At 35.9% G+C, this 14,408-nt stretch overlaps 1 protein-coding gene across 4 annotated transcripts in view; it reads right to left on the reverse strand.

Annotated features, from left to right (window-relative positions):
• The window catches only part of PRPF39 (pre-mRNA processing factor 39), a 63,289-nt gene extending 49,082 nt beyond the window's left edge, over positions 1-14,207 (reverse strand). Inside the window, exons 1-4 of one of the 4 annotated variants that reach the window (XM_074235851.1) lie at positions 14,019-14,207; positions 4,208-4,561; positions 3,372-3,497; positions 2,611-2,729 (exon numbers count right to left, since the gene is read on the reverse strand). In XM_074235851.1, coding sequence (XP_074091952.1) covers positions 2,611-2,729; positions 3,372-3,497; positions 4,208-4,510 — 548 coding nt within the window. In that variant the 5' untranslated portion in view covers positions 4,511-4,561; positions 14,019-14,207. Of the gene's footprint in view, positions 1-2,610; positions 2,730-2,857; positions 3,191-3,371; positions 3,498-4,207; positions 4,562-14,018 lie in introns of those variants that run through there. The other 3 variants (XM_074235853.1, XM_074235855.1, XM_074235852.1) reach the window with 3 other exon arrangements.
• Between the last annotated feature and the right edge of the window lie 201 nt (positions 14,208-14,408).

Consider the following 14,408-nt stretch of genomic DNA (forward strand, 5'->3'; position numbering starts at 1 on the left):
GACTCCAGGTCAGGCATTCTAGCTAACAAAAAAATCCAGCTATCTCAAAACATCAGCTACATAAGGATAAATATAAAAGAGGTGAGGGCAAAAGTAAAATTAATGTAAGAACCCATGAACTGGGGAGCAGCTAGATGGCACAGTAGATAGAGCACCATCCCTGGAGTCAAGGAGGACTTGAGTTCAAATTTTATTTCAGATATTTAATTACCGGTGTGACCTTGGGCAAATCACTTTAACCCCACTGCCTTGCAAAAAAAACAAAAAAAACCTATGGACTGGGTCTGGGCAAAAAACTAGTAAGATAGATTTACTTTTTTATTCTTACTCCTTCTCCATTTGTTTTATTCCTTTGAAAAAGTGAGGGGGAACAAGGGGAAAAAATTATAACAAGAACTGATGAAGGAAAAAATACAATCAACAATCAAAATGGTGAATGTAAATAATTTAATTTTCATTATGGTAGAAGGTGGTGGAACGTATTTGATAATTCAACAATATATTAACAAGTAATGAAACAAAAGTTTCGTTCAAAATTAAGAGGAAGAGCTAGAGCAGAATTTATAAGGCTTCAAGTGAATCCAAAAGACATTAATCACAACCGTAAGCCAACAAATAGTTAAGAGGTAAGTAGAAACTGCACACCCAGCATAATAATAACAAAAAGGTTTGAGGAATATGGAAAAAAATAGGCATATTAATGCAGTTGGTGGAAATATGAATAATTTCACCGATTGTTGCAAACAATGTAGAAGTATGCAAATAAAGTCTCAAAATAACCCTAAGATGCCATTACTACCTATATAACCCACAAAAGTCACTGATAAAAAAGGGTCTATTTACTCCAAAATATTTACAACAGCACTTTTTGTGATAGGAAAGACCTGGAAATAAGTTGCTTTTGATGGGAATGGTCGAACTGTAGTTTACAAATGTAATGGATATTATTGTGCTTTAAGAAAATACATGGGGCGGCTGGTGGCACAGTGGATAAAGCACCGGCCCTGAAGTCAGGAGTACCTGGGTTCAAATCTGGTCTCAGACACTTAATAATTACGTAGCTGTGTGGCCTTGGGCAAGCCACTTAAACCCCATTTGCCTTGCAAAAAAAAAAACCATGATGAATATAAAAAAGCATGGAAAACTTACATAAATTGATGCGAAATAAAGAGACAAAAAAAGATGTACAATGACAACAATGGAGATGCAAAGAATGACCCCCCCAAAAAACAATTGAAGATGATTATTGTTAAATTATAAAAAAAGTTTGGCTTCAAAGAAAACTATAATGAATCCCCTTGCTCAACCTCTAAAACTCACTCCCCTTTGTACAGGGGTATGTCAGTGAGTGTCTTTATGTATGAAATATTACATATCATGTAAATTTTTTCAAAATATTGCTATGTTCTGATGAGCTATAATTTCCTCTTTTTCATTTTAAAAGCAATGGTTCTGAGAAACGCTAAGAAGGACAGATGGCCATAGACAGGCAATATAAAAATAAAAGAGATCAATAATTTTATTTTTTTAAGTGGAAGCTCAATATATGATCTTTAAAAGCCAACTCTAGTTTAATGTTCTATGATTCTATAATGGATTTTTGAGCAATACTAGAAGAATACCACCATTCACGTCTAAAGCAGGGGTTCTTAAATCCTTTTGAGTCATGGATTCCCCCTTTGACAGTTTGGTGAATCCAATGACCCCTTTGAAAAATGTTTGTAATACAAAAAATAAAACACATAGAATTATAAAGAGAATTGACAGAGAATGAATAAAATTATGATTAAAAGCACCAAAGATAATAGGAATATAGATAATGGAATGGGCTTGTTATTTCATTGGTATAGGAAATCTCTAGAAAAGGTTAATTCCTATCCATGAAGGTTGGCATCTCAACTTCTAGTTCTATAGTTATTTAGATCACCAAGAGGTTAGGCTCTGAATGATAGAACATGTAAGTGGGTTTAAAGCAAAATCTAATCAATCAGAAGAAGAAAAAGTCTTAGTTTTAACATATGACTTTTAGATATAGATAAAAAATTTTTTTTAGGTTTTTGCAAGGCAAATGGGGTTAAATGGCTTGCCCAAGGCCACACAGCTAGGTAATTATTAAGTGTCTGAGGCCAAATTTGAACCCAGGTACTCCTGACTCCAGCACCGGTGCTCTTATCCACTGCACCACGTAGCCGCCCCAGATGTAGATAAATCTAACGGAAAAATAACTACATAAGGGTAATTATAAAATGGGGTGTGGGAGGAGGAAGGAAAGGTCAAAAGTAGAGCAAAAAACATAATTAATAATCTGGGAATGGGCAAATAGTCAAGCAGATTATTAGTGTAATCACTATTTTTCCTCCACTTTTTTCTCATTGTAAAGAAAGAAGTAGGGGTAAAAGAACTGATGTAGGGAAAACACAGAAAAGAAGGAGCTTGGCAGAATTTTAGAAAAGTCAGTTAAATTGAACTGAATTCAACTTTGCATCTCCCATTTATAAAAACTACATTTTATTCCCACATACAAGGGAATTAAAAAATTCAATTAAATGCAGAAAAGTACTATCCAACCCACCAACCTCTGCAAGAAAATAGCATCTATATTTCACCTACCCTCTTACTGTATTATTTGTCTCAGGATCATCTGGGTCCAATGTTTCTTTTAAGAAGTTTATATAATGAATCCAAAGATCAACACTAAGAGGTATTGCCTGAAGCCCCCGCCGATAAACCTAAGAAGAAAACAACAAACTGTACTTCAAATATTTATTTATTTCTTACAAGAGAGGCAACACTGTGTTATCCGGTGAACCTTAGAAATACTAATTACTGGAATTTTGTTTAAATAATCTACCATTACCATTTGGGTGGAGGTTGGATAGAACATGGCAATGTTCTGATCCCCACGCGCAGAATCTTGATCTTCAAAGCGCAGCAGTCCCTGCATTCTGACCGGGTTGTGTGGGCAGGCTTTGGGGTACAGACCATAGGGCACAGACCCATTAGAGCATCAATGACAGCGTCTGACCAAAAATGCAATAAGACGTAGCAAATGTGACTAGCAAACCAACTATATTATTTGGAAAATGAGAAATAAATGTAAGTGAGAAAAGCCCTGCCCTACTTGTTAAGCTGCAGTGTAATACAGAGGCTTGCACTGCAAAGCTTGACAAACTGTTGAGGTTTTACGCACCTGCCAACAAAGAGAGAAAATATTAGCTACAAATGCCACAAGAGTGACAAATGCAAATAAAATACCCTATTAAACTATTTGAGAATATATGGTAGATACTGCCAGCCAAAAAAAAAAGTTTTGTTATTATTTTGGCTTACAGTACCTAATAGAGTTTAACTTCATTCTATGATTTACGCACCTCATCCGATTGTTTAATGTTGTCATGGCGTTTTTCAAGGTCTGCATACTTTTTCCAATAGCCATAGCAATATGGGTAGTGTGTAAAAAATTTGTCAAATGATTTTCTGGCAGCCAGCAAATGATTCTGATGGAGATAAAAAAAAATACACAATGATAATTTTTTAAAAAGACATTATTTCTATCTAAACAAATATTAGGAAATGCTTAATATTTTAATATAAAAAAGAATGTATTAAAATAACAAGTAATTTATATTGTACTGAAGGTTGCAGAGAACCATACAGTCATTTGAACCTCATGATGATCTTATGAAACAGGAGCTATTATCCCCAATTTTACAAATAAGGAAACTGACTCTGAGATTAAATGACTTCCCTAGGTTTTATAGCTTAATAAGTATTTAAAGACTGATTCAAAAGTCTTCTTGACTCCAATGCCAATCCTCATCCCTCTGAACCATATTGTCTCTCATGATAAAATCTAATGGATACTGATAACCATACTCATGCAACTATAATGCTTGTTGACTGAGATAGAAGCCATTAAATCTAATTATTAGCACATTTTAGCTTACAAGGTAATATTTATGCTATGAGGTAATATGATAAACATTTTTTCTAATATCAACATTATTAAAGATTTCATTCAGCTTCTATTTTGTCCTACAAAGATAAGGATAAGAACCTTTAAAACTATAAAAAATAACATTTCCTTTAATTTTTAAAGTCTCAATATAAACAATTTGCAACAAAAAAGTTCTAAGAATAAGGACTTGCCTGATAAAATTAAAGTTTTATGCCTCCCCATTCATCCTGAATTTAAATAATTACTAACCTCCTGTTCTACATACTGCAGCAAATATACCCAGCCAGTAAAATCCTGGAGATTATTTTCTACAGTTTTCCAAAACTTTTCATATTCTGGAGGAAATTGTGTTTCAGTGTCTGTCACTGGTAGTTCTACATTTGAAATCTCATTTTCCTCGGTATTTTCTTCATTCACATTGGGAGAGCCGTCAGGCGATTGTTCCATTTCTATTACATTCATAATCTCAGTACTGAAATCAGTAGGTTGTTCTACGGCTACCTCAGAACCATTGCTTGCATTGCCATTGCTAGAACTGCTGTACTCATCCATGTGAGCAGAATTCTGCAAAGCTGTCGATGTTGTTTTCTGTTAAGCAATAACCTGTAAAAACATACAATAAAAATTACCATCTTCTAAAAGATAATAAAATAGTATGACATGCTGTCAACCTTCTTCAAGTAATCTACTTAAATACAAATGAAATGCACAACTTCAGCACTCAAATTTACTATCCTCTAAATTAGGGCTGTCCAACATTACTTTTAAAAGTTTTTATTGAAACAATAGACAATATATTTTGATTTGTCATTTTAGTGAGAGCTTTGTGGTTTGACTTTGTTTACTAAAGCATTTAGTAAACCCACAGGTGGGCCGCATTTTGGACAGCCCTGCTCTAAATCACAATGCTAATACATCTTTTCATCATTTATTATATTCACAAATACTTAAGAGTGCTTTCTTATAAGTTATTTATATTTGGATCTATAGGACATATATGATAAATGAACATTCATCTATTAAGTACCTATGTACACAAGGTATTAAATGTTCTATGTACTGCTATTAAGGGTTTACTAAATAATTCAGTTTTACAAATGAGAAAATGACTCATCCTGCAAACTTCCCTTTACCAAAACTATCATCTCTTCACTGCTTCAATTCATCTTTTACAAAGCTGCCAGCATAATTTTCCTTAAGCAAATCATTTATGCTTAAGAGACTATATGCATAAATCTTACTCTTCACTCAATATAATTCCAGGGGTTTGGATACAATATAAACTCCTGTTTGTTAAAGTCTTTCACAGCTGAGTTCAATCTAATTTTTAATGCTTACTTACATTACTCTGCTTCATGTGCTCTATATATACACATAGTATGTTATTTCCCTGAGGGAGTTAAATATGAAAAACAACAGTCCGGTGGGTGAACTGGTTCTTTTCTGGAATTTAAGAGGAAAAATGAAGGGATAGCATAAAAGTCAAGTCAAGTCAGAAAATATTAAGTGCTTATTATGTGCCAAGTACTGTTTTAAACTCTATAGACGCAAAGAAAGGCAAAAAATACCCACCCTCTAACTCAATCTAGGAGGGAAAATCTATGAAAACAACTATGTCCAAAATATACAACCATCAATCCATGTATATGTGACTGTATGTATGGATACATATGTGATAAACTGAATAAACTCAGAGAAGGCACTAACATTATCAGTAAAGTTTTATTTACAGGATTTTTTTAACTCATATTTGAGAAAAGTCAGGAAAACCACAAGGGGGAAATGAAAAAAAAAATAAATTCCAAGCACAGAAGACAGCCAATGGAAAAAAATGTAAGGAAGCAGGAAATGGAATCTCTTCTGTGAGAAACTGCAAAGAATTCCCAGTCACTGGTCAGAGTACATCCTTTGCATATTACAAGAATGTTGACAGGATATGTTTATGTGTGTAACCAGTTTATACCATGTCAGTTTATCTTTTCTCTTTATATATAAGCTGAAATATATCACATAAACTGACAAATATGCAGAATACATATACATATATAAACAATATAGGACATAAACTAATACATATACATCAATATAGCCATATAATGATAGCTATACTACTATGAAAGAGTTGGACCAGAAAAGGCATCAAAACCCTAAGATAAGGCTGATAAAGAGAAAAAAGATAAAACTATACAATTTTTTTTAGTTATATTTCCTCTGCAGACAAACTAGCAGGGATTTAAATCTCAAGATAAAGAGGAACAGAAGTAAGCTAATGCCTAGCATTCCTTGATGAGTCAAAGTCATTAATCCAATAGGAAACTATATCCTAGGTTCTATCCTAGTACTGTAAGAATTAGTGTATATAATTATGTCTACTGTCAGTGATTTCTAAAAGATTGCAGAGGACAGAAAGTACCACAGGAAGAAGGATAAAATTGTCTAATATTCAAAACTAAGAGAAGGATGAAATCAACAAGGGAACTTAACTTTGATTCCAGCAAAACATTAGGTCATTAATGGGATGGTTAAAGAACTTCTTTAAAAAAAAAGCAGTGATTAGCCAGAAGAGTTTAAGTAGACTGGAAAGATAGGTAGGTAGGTAAGTCATGAAGGATTCTAGAAGAATTTTTATATTTTAACCTGGTAACTTTAGAGAGCAATTGGAAGTTAAATGAATAGGGAACAAAGAAAGAAGAAAGGGGGATGGGTAGAACTTGTTATTTCTGATATTTGGGGTATATAAGAAGAGCAGCATAAAAACACATAAGGAATAGAAGATCCATCTAAAACAAATGAATAACAGTTTTGTAAAGAACTCTATCATACTCAATAGAGACACAGGTAGGGACAGGAAGGGAGAGGAATGTTAAGAGGGAGGAAATAACCACAAGGAAAATTAATTTCCTGGTTCTGAAAGCAGTCAGAGGGAGGTCTCCTCAAGAAGGGAGAGAGATCTTGTTTGCATGAACTGATGCTGAGTGAGATGAGCAGAACTAGAAAAACACTGTACACCCGAACAGCAACATGGAGGTGATGATCAACCCTGATGGACTTGCTCATCCCTTCAGTGCAACAACCAGGGACAATTTTTAGCTATCTGCAATTGAGAATATCATCCGTATCAAGAGAAAGAATTATGTACTTTGAACAAAGACCAACGACTACTACTGTCAAATTAGAAAAAAAAGCATATTATTATGTAATTTTACTATCTCATACTTTATTTTTCTTCCTTAAGGACATGATTTCTCTATCATCACATTCAACTGAGATCAATGTATGACATGGAACCAATGTAAACACTAACAAGAATGCCTTCTGTGGGGAGTGAGGAAAAATTGTAAAACTCAAAATAAATAAAATCTTTCTTTAAAAAAAGGGAGAGATCTTGAACTAAACTCTAAGGTGAGCTATCTATCAATTGGGAAATGATTGAACAAATTGTATGGAATGGAATATTACTGTACTGTAAGAAATAACAAGACATGATTTCAGAGAATTCTGGATAAAATGAAATACCAAGAGTGAAATGAACAGAAGCAGAACAGTTTAGACAAAGACAGCAAACAAAGTAGAGAAATTAACTTTGAATGACTTAAGAATACTAACTAGTCAATGGAATGACCCACCAGGTGCCCAGAGAATCTAGTATGAAACATTGGTATTTATCCACCTCTCCACTAAGAAGTATAAATTGATGGTTTCATATAATTTTTGTCCTGCTGTGCATACTTTTTTTGGTGTTTAAGTTCAAACTTTCAATTGATTATGAGCAATTTTAACAAAATTATATTTCTGTATTTCAAATGATTATCACTTTCTAGGTTACAGACCCAATATTTCAATCCTATATCCCCAATTTTATGGTATAGTCAATATTCTATTACAATATTCTCAGCTTTAGAGATTCTCAATTTGAATTTAAACCAAGTTTTAAATAATAAAATGCAAGGGATATATATCCCTCTCTTTTCTTTTTGTGCAAATACATCTTCAAAAAAGCCTGGAACCAATTATCTAAATATGGCTTCTTAAATTAAAAGTTTTTAAAGTAAGTTCATTATCTACTATAAAAGTCTGAGGTTTTTTCGGATTTTTTTTGCCCTAGAACTGTGATTTCATTGTCACAGGACACTCCCAAGAGGAGATAGCTTCTGTAATAGCAGATCAGTCATACTTTCACAGTTTATATTCTTGAAAGTTGCCTGGGGCACTGAGAGTTAGGGAATTTGTAGAGAATCACAAAGTTAGTATATGTAAGAGGTAGAACTTCAATCAAGCATTACTCACTGGGGCCAGCTCTAACTTAAAAGTAAAACCAAAAAACCCCAAACAATTATCAATAAATGCCAACTGGTGATAAATGCAACAGAAATTATTAAGTAGGAACTTAATTCTAGTTGCTGCTGGCTAAAGTGCTTATTCAGAAACTTAAAAGGTCAAATAGTGATCTCATATCATTGATGGTTCTATGCAGATCCTTTTTAATATACATGGAAAGATATGACTTGATGACAAGGATGAAAAGGAAAGAAAAAATAAACTAATTTGTATATGAGCGTAATTATATTATGCTCATACATACAAGTTAATGATTTTTAAAATTATATTTATTATAAACTTACATCTAGATTAACTTTCACACAGATCTTGAAAAAGTACCAGATTGGTCTATCAACATAATTAAATATTTCTTAATTACCTATAAAATCATGCAAAACATTTCCATATTAGCCATATTGTAAAAGAAAAGACAAGAAAAATAAGTGATAGAACATATGTTTAAATTCACACTGAAAAGTTGAAGGTGGAAAGTATTTTTAATCATAAATCCTTTGAAATTGTCATAGCTAAGCTTTTCAGTTTTTACAATATTGCTGTTACTGTATACAATGTTTAATCCTGCTCACTTCAATTCATGTATGTTCAAGTTCTTCTGAAACCATCCACTGTCATTTCTTACCGCAAAGCAGTATTCCATCACAATCAATAACCACCACTTTCAGTCAACTGTTGGGTTATCCCCTTCATGTTAAAATTCTATTATAGTTTTTACAGTCATATTCTCCTATTATTTCACCATCTAGATGCTCTAATTTTAATTATACAGTATACAAAAGTAGTATACTGGGTCTTCAAGGAAGATTAGAATTTCAGGTGTGAGGGTTTGCCAAGTTCTTTTCAGGACTGCTCATCCACCTTTAGTGTCTACCTGGCTCTCCTCTCACCTGAGACTTGAAGGGCAGCAGCCACACTCCAGTAAAACCATCTCATTCAGTGGGCTAGACCAGATTGAAGAGAATCGACAGGCTTAGGTGAGTTAGGAGGATGCATTTCTCTGGTGGAATGGACAGATGAGAACCATTTGGTCCAACAACCATCAAGCTGTGTCACAAATGTCATCTACTGCATCCTAGTCCATCAAAAGCATCTTGACTTATCACTGGATTTTGATGACTTTAGAAGAGAGTGAAGTTGACTTTGTGCAGTTTAGTCTTATAGATACCATTCATGAACAAGTCAAGACATTATCTTGGGATCTTATTGATTCACTTTGAAAACTTCCTATTCTTTGTTTTCAAAGGACCATAACATCAGGGAGGTGATACTATGACATGCAAATGAATTAGATTTAAGTGACACAGTGCAGTGTAAAGTTACTAGCCTTTCTCCTCTGAAACAATCTGGGTCCAGTGGCCAGATATGGATTAGGTTGACTGAACAAAGCCCAGGATGCAGCGAGAGACCTTGGTCTTTTAAAGCTAAGTCTCCCAGGTCAGCTGGAATGAGGTAAAGACCATTCAGAGATTATAAAGTTAAGTAAAAGAGACTTCAATATACTAAAAAAATGGACACATCATAGGGAATCATAGGAGACTATTAACTAGTTAGTTAAATTGTCAGTCTGTCTTGTCAATTATATCTAGGACATGTCTCACATCCACTCCTTTCTTTCCATGTACTCCAACCAACCTAGTCCCATCCTCTATCATTTGAACCATCATAGCAGCCTCTTAACTAATTATCATTTAAAGCCCTTAATGAGCTGGCTCAAACCAGTCTTTCCAGATTGATTTCACATTATTCCTCTTCAAAGACTCTGTTAGTCAAACTGGCTTACTTGTTCTTTCTTTCCTTCTCTCTTTGCCCAAGTTGGCCATGCCTAGAATACTTTACTTCCTCATCTCTACCTTCTGGAACCCCCAGTTCCTTCAAAGTTCAATGTAAGTGCCTCTTTAGAGTCTTTTTCTTGATTTCCCCCAGTTATTACTTCCTTTCCCACCCCCAAATTATTTTTAATTTACTTGTATGTATTTTTTACTTCTATATCTGTATATAAGCTACTCCCTTCAGTAGAAGGATTATTAAATTGTCAGTCAATCATAAGTACTAAATGTTGCCTACTGTATAATAAATCTGACCTACCCAAAAAATGTGCTAACCATGACAAAACTGGATATTAATTCAACGATAATTTTGCTTACCAATTTAGAATTTTAAATGGGCTTTTTAGGATAATCTGAATGACCCAAATTTCTTTAAAAACTGAGGAAGGGAGAAGGAAATTAACCAAAATATTTCACATTATATCACTGATTATTATTTTCAGAAGCAGCTTTTGCAACATTTAATCATTAGAAGAAATCATTAAGGACTGGTTGTCAGGAAACAGAGCTGATAACAACTTTATGAGGTCCCCCCAACCTGTATATTGAAAATATGCTAAATTAATACGCTCTAAAATCCCCTATAAGTCTGTTTCTATGATTTTGAGTCTTTAAATAAATGTTTGAAAAGCAATTTGAATCTAAAAATCTTCTTTAATATTTAACTCCAAAATCTCTATCATAAGAACACTTAAAGAAAAAAAGACACATATCAAAGGTTTGAGGTTTTGTTATTGCTTTAAATTTTTCCTCCAAACTAGCTAATTAGAACTACTGCCTTCCTTTCACCCAACTTCACAGCCACTTCTGTTCCAGTGGGAGAGTGGAACAGATGAATGTAGAAATAAACCGGGTGAAAGAAAGAAATGAGAAGCAGGAATATTAATTAGAAAATAGTAAAGGTAAAGAGTAAAAAAAAAAAAAGCTAAATTGAAACTGCTTGCCTTCTAAACTTCCAGATTGTTAATAAAATAACCTGACCAGAAGCAATGATTAAAACTAATACAGCTAAGGCTAACAAGACTTTAAGTAAAAGTCTTTACAATCCTCTGGTAATGACTAAATTTTACCAAAGTGAAAATAACTAATGTAGCAAAACAGGAAGTCTCAAATTGTGGTAAGCAGAAACTATCCTGCTTAACTCAGCAGATTTAAATATATTAACTTTAATAATCTAAACTATAAGAAAATAATATTAGATTAGTAAAAAAGAAGCCCAGAAACATTAATCTATGAAACAAAAGATAAAGCCAAAAGATAAAGGAAACTAGTTACTTCAAAGGAGGCAGAAATAGTAATCTTACCCTTTGACAACAACTTAAACTTCAGTAACCTTATTTAAAATAAACATAAAATTGCATAATGAGCAATATTTCTAAATAAGGATCATTGCTTCTACTCGTAAAAAGAAAAATTCCATTTTCAGAGTTAGAACTATGTCTTATTCTCTTAGGTAATTATTATTTATCAGAGTCTACATAATGCTGCTGCTCAAACGATCTTAGAAGGAAAAAATACTTGATTCTTCCTATAACACTTCAATTATGGGACATCCACCACTCACCTCATCTATTATCCACAGAGTCTATTATTATAGAGTTGATTATTGGGTTCATAAAAGCCTAATAAGACCTCTACTTATTTTCATTTTATCTTTTTTTTAAGGAAGTACACAGGGGGGGTGGCTAGGTAGCACAGTGGATAAAGCACCTGCCCTGGAGTCAGGAGTACCTGGGTTCAAATCCGGTCCCAGACACTTAGTAATTACCTAGCTGTGTGGCCTTGGGCAAGCCACTTAACCCCATTTGCCTTGCAAAAACCTTAAAAAAAAAAGTACACAGGGAAGTTTTCAAGGGTACACAGGGAAAAGTCTAACACCTTAGAAAACATATAAAAAGTTAACAAGTTACATGTAGTAAGCATCTAATGCCTTTTCCTTAATCAATTAATAATAATTCTATAATTTAACAAGCAATGTTTCTAAATAAGGATTCATTGCTTCTATTCATAAAAAAGAAAGTGGCTTGACCATGGTTAGATAGATATGAATAAGAGGCATGTGTAAAGCAAGGTTTTTCTGATTCCTCTAGTGTGATTATAAGGCAGTATTATTTTTTAACTTAAAGCTTCTTGCTAAATTCCTTGAGTTATCTCTCCTCCATTTCTCCAGTTCCAGGACACACTCACTACTACTACTTCTCACTTTCACTCAGCTAAAACTACTCTCTAAAATTTAAAGTCTAAATAATCTCAACTGCCAAATCTGACAACCTTTTCTCAATCCTCAGTCACAACAGCTATGCTTAAATTAGCATTTGACACAGTTGACCACCATATCTCTTTGTGGAAACTCTTCCATGTCTATCTACCTGTAGGACTGCCCTTATTCAAGTTCCCTTTGCTACATTATCATTCATTCTGTATTCTAAGTGTGTGAGGCCTGTCCTTTTATCTTTTTCTTCTATACTCAACAACCAGCTCCCATAGGTTTAATTTCTCTGCAGATGTTGATTTCTAGATGTTTATAATCAGCCCAAGTCTCTCTCTTCTGGGATCCAGTCCCATAAATCAGCTACTGGACATTTCAAAAGGAATGTTCCACATAAATACCTTGAATCCACAGTGTTCAAAATAGAACAGATCTTTTCCCCAGAAACGTAACTTCCAGACTTCACTAGATATAGTGAAGTCATCATCATTTTTACAAACTTTTTAAAACTGTCCTGTCATCCTTAACTCCTCACTTCCCCAAATCTTATCCTCTGTCCTTCCAAAACACCTTCCAAATGTGAAATTTTCTGTAAAATCACGGCAATCAGACCTTCATTACCTCTCACCTGGATCATTTAAAAAGCCTAGTGAGTTTTGCCTTTCTCAAGTCCCTTTCCTTACCCCAATCCAACCCTTTCTTCATTCCACCGACAATGATTTTCCTAAAGTGCAGATCTACCCACGTTACTTCACACTCATCAAACCGTAGTGATTTTCTATGGCAATTAAAACCTGTCCCAATCTACCTTTCCAGCCTTACCTTCACACTCTTTAAAGTCCAGTCTCAAAGATCTCTTTATCAACCATTATAGAGGGCATTATCTTTCATCTGTTTCCCATGCCTAGAATGCTTTCTTCCCTTACTTGTGACTGACTCCTAGAACATCTAGTTTCCCTAAAGGCCCACAGTTCAAAGATCCACTTTTAATACGAAGTCTTTTTCGATACCCCAAATGCTAATGCACCCTTCAAAAAACTGTCTTCTTCCAGTATATAAAATGTGTTGCTCCTCTTCTTCATCCCCTCCCCACCACTGAATGTAAACTCCTTTAGAGGAAGAAATTTCAGTCCTTATTATCAACAGGGTCTAGCATACATTAATCACTCATTAAAGTACTGGCAGATTGATATTGTAAAGAAAGAATGAAAAATGCTGAGGCTGGCTCTGGAAACACTCAAAGAGGAAAAGTTGGGTTCCAAGGGGAGTTCTGTTCCTAAAACTGAAATTTAAAGCGGCCTTGGAAAACCATGGCCTACTAAGGGGCCAGGGTTTAGCACAATGCCCGGCTCGACAGTAGGCGCTTGTGTTTGAAGGATGACTGCGCGGTAGAATTTTCTAGACTCTGGAAGGGTAACTCTGCCCTGGCCCTGGCCCCCGGCCCACGGCTATCTGTAGACCACCTCGTGGCGACAAGGAAACAATTCCCAGCCTAAATTCGAAAAACCTGTCCCTGGCGGGGGTGGGGGGGCAACGCCTGCAAGAGGAGGGGAGGGGAGGGAGCAGATGAGGAGGGGCGGCGGGGCTGCGCGCTTCGGGCGCCAAGCCGGGGCCAGGCCGCAAGGGCCGACGGGGTGGGGGTGGGGAGGTGGAGTTAGGCCCAGGGCCGAGCCGCGGCAGGCCTTACCCTCGAGAAGTCGGCCGCCGGTTCTCTGCTCACGTCTCTAGCTCGCCGCCCGGCCCGCACTAACACGGAGGCCGTTCAGTTCCATTAAGGAGAGACTCGGGCCCGGCTCCCACAAAAACGTGCCCGGAGAGCCACGTCCACAGCGCCCACGGCGGCTCCTGCTCCTGCCGCGGCGGCGCTGGCTCCGAGCGCCCCGCCCACGACGCGCAGAGAACGCAGAGCGCATGCGCCGGCGGCTCCTCGCGGGCAGGCGGGTCACGTGTCCTCCCGAAGCGCTCCGCCCACGTTCCGGCGGCTCCAGGTTGTGCCCTTCCCCCCAGCCCCGGCAAACCACGTGCTTTGTGCTCCTCCCCTGAGCGGAGCCTCCGGGCCCCCCGCGGACCTGCGGGC

This window comes from Macrotis lagotis, chromosome 4 (genome assembly GCF_037893015.1).
Source record: "Macrotis lagotis isolate mMagLag1 chromosome 4, bilby.v1.9.chrom.fasta, whole genome shotgun sequence".
Taxonomy (NCBI): Eukaryota; Metazoa; Chordata; class Mammalia; order Peramelemorphia; family Peramelidae; genus Macrotis; species Macrotis lagotis.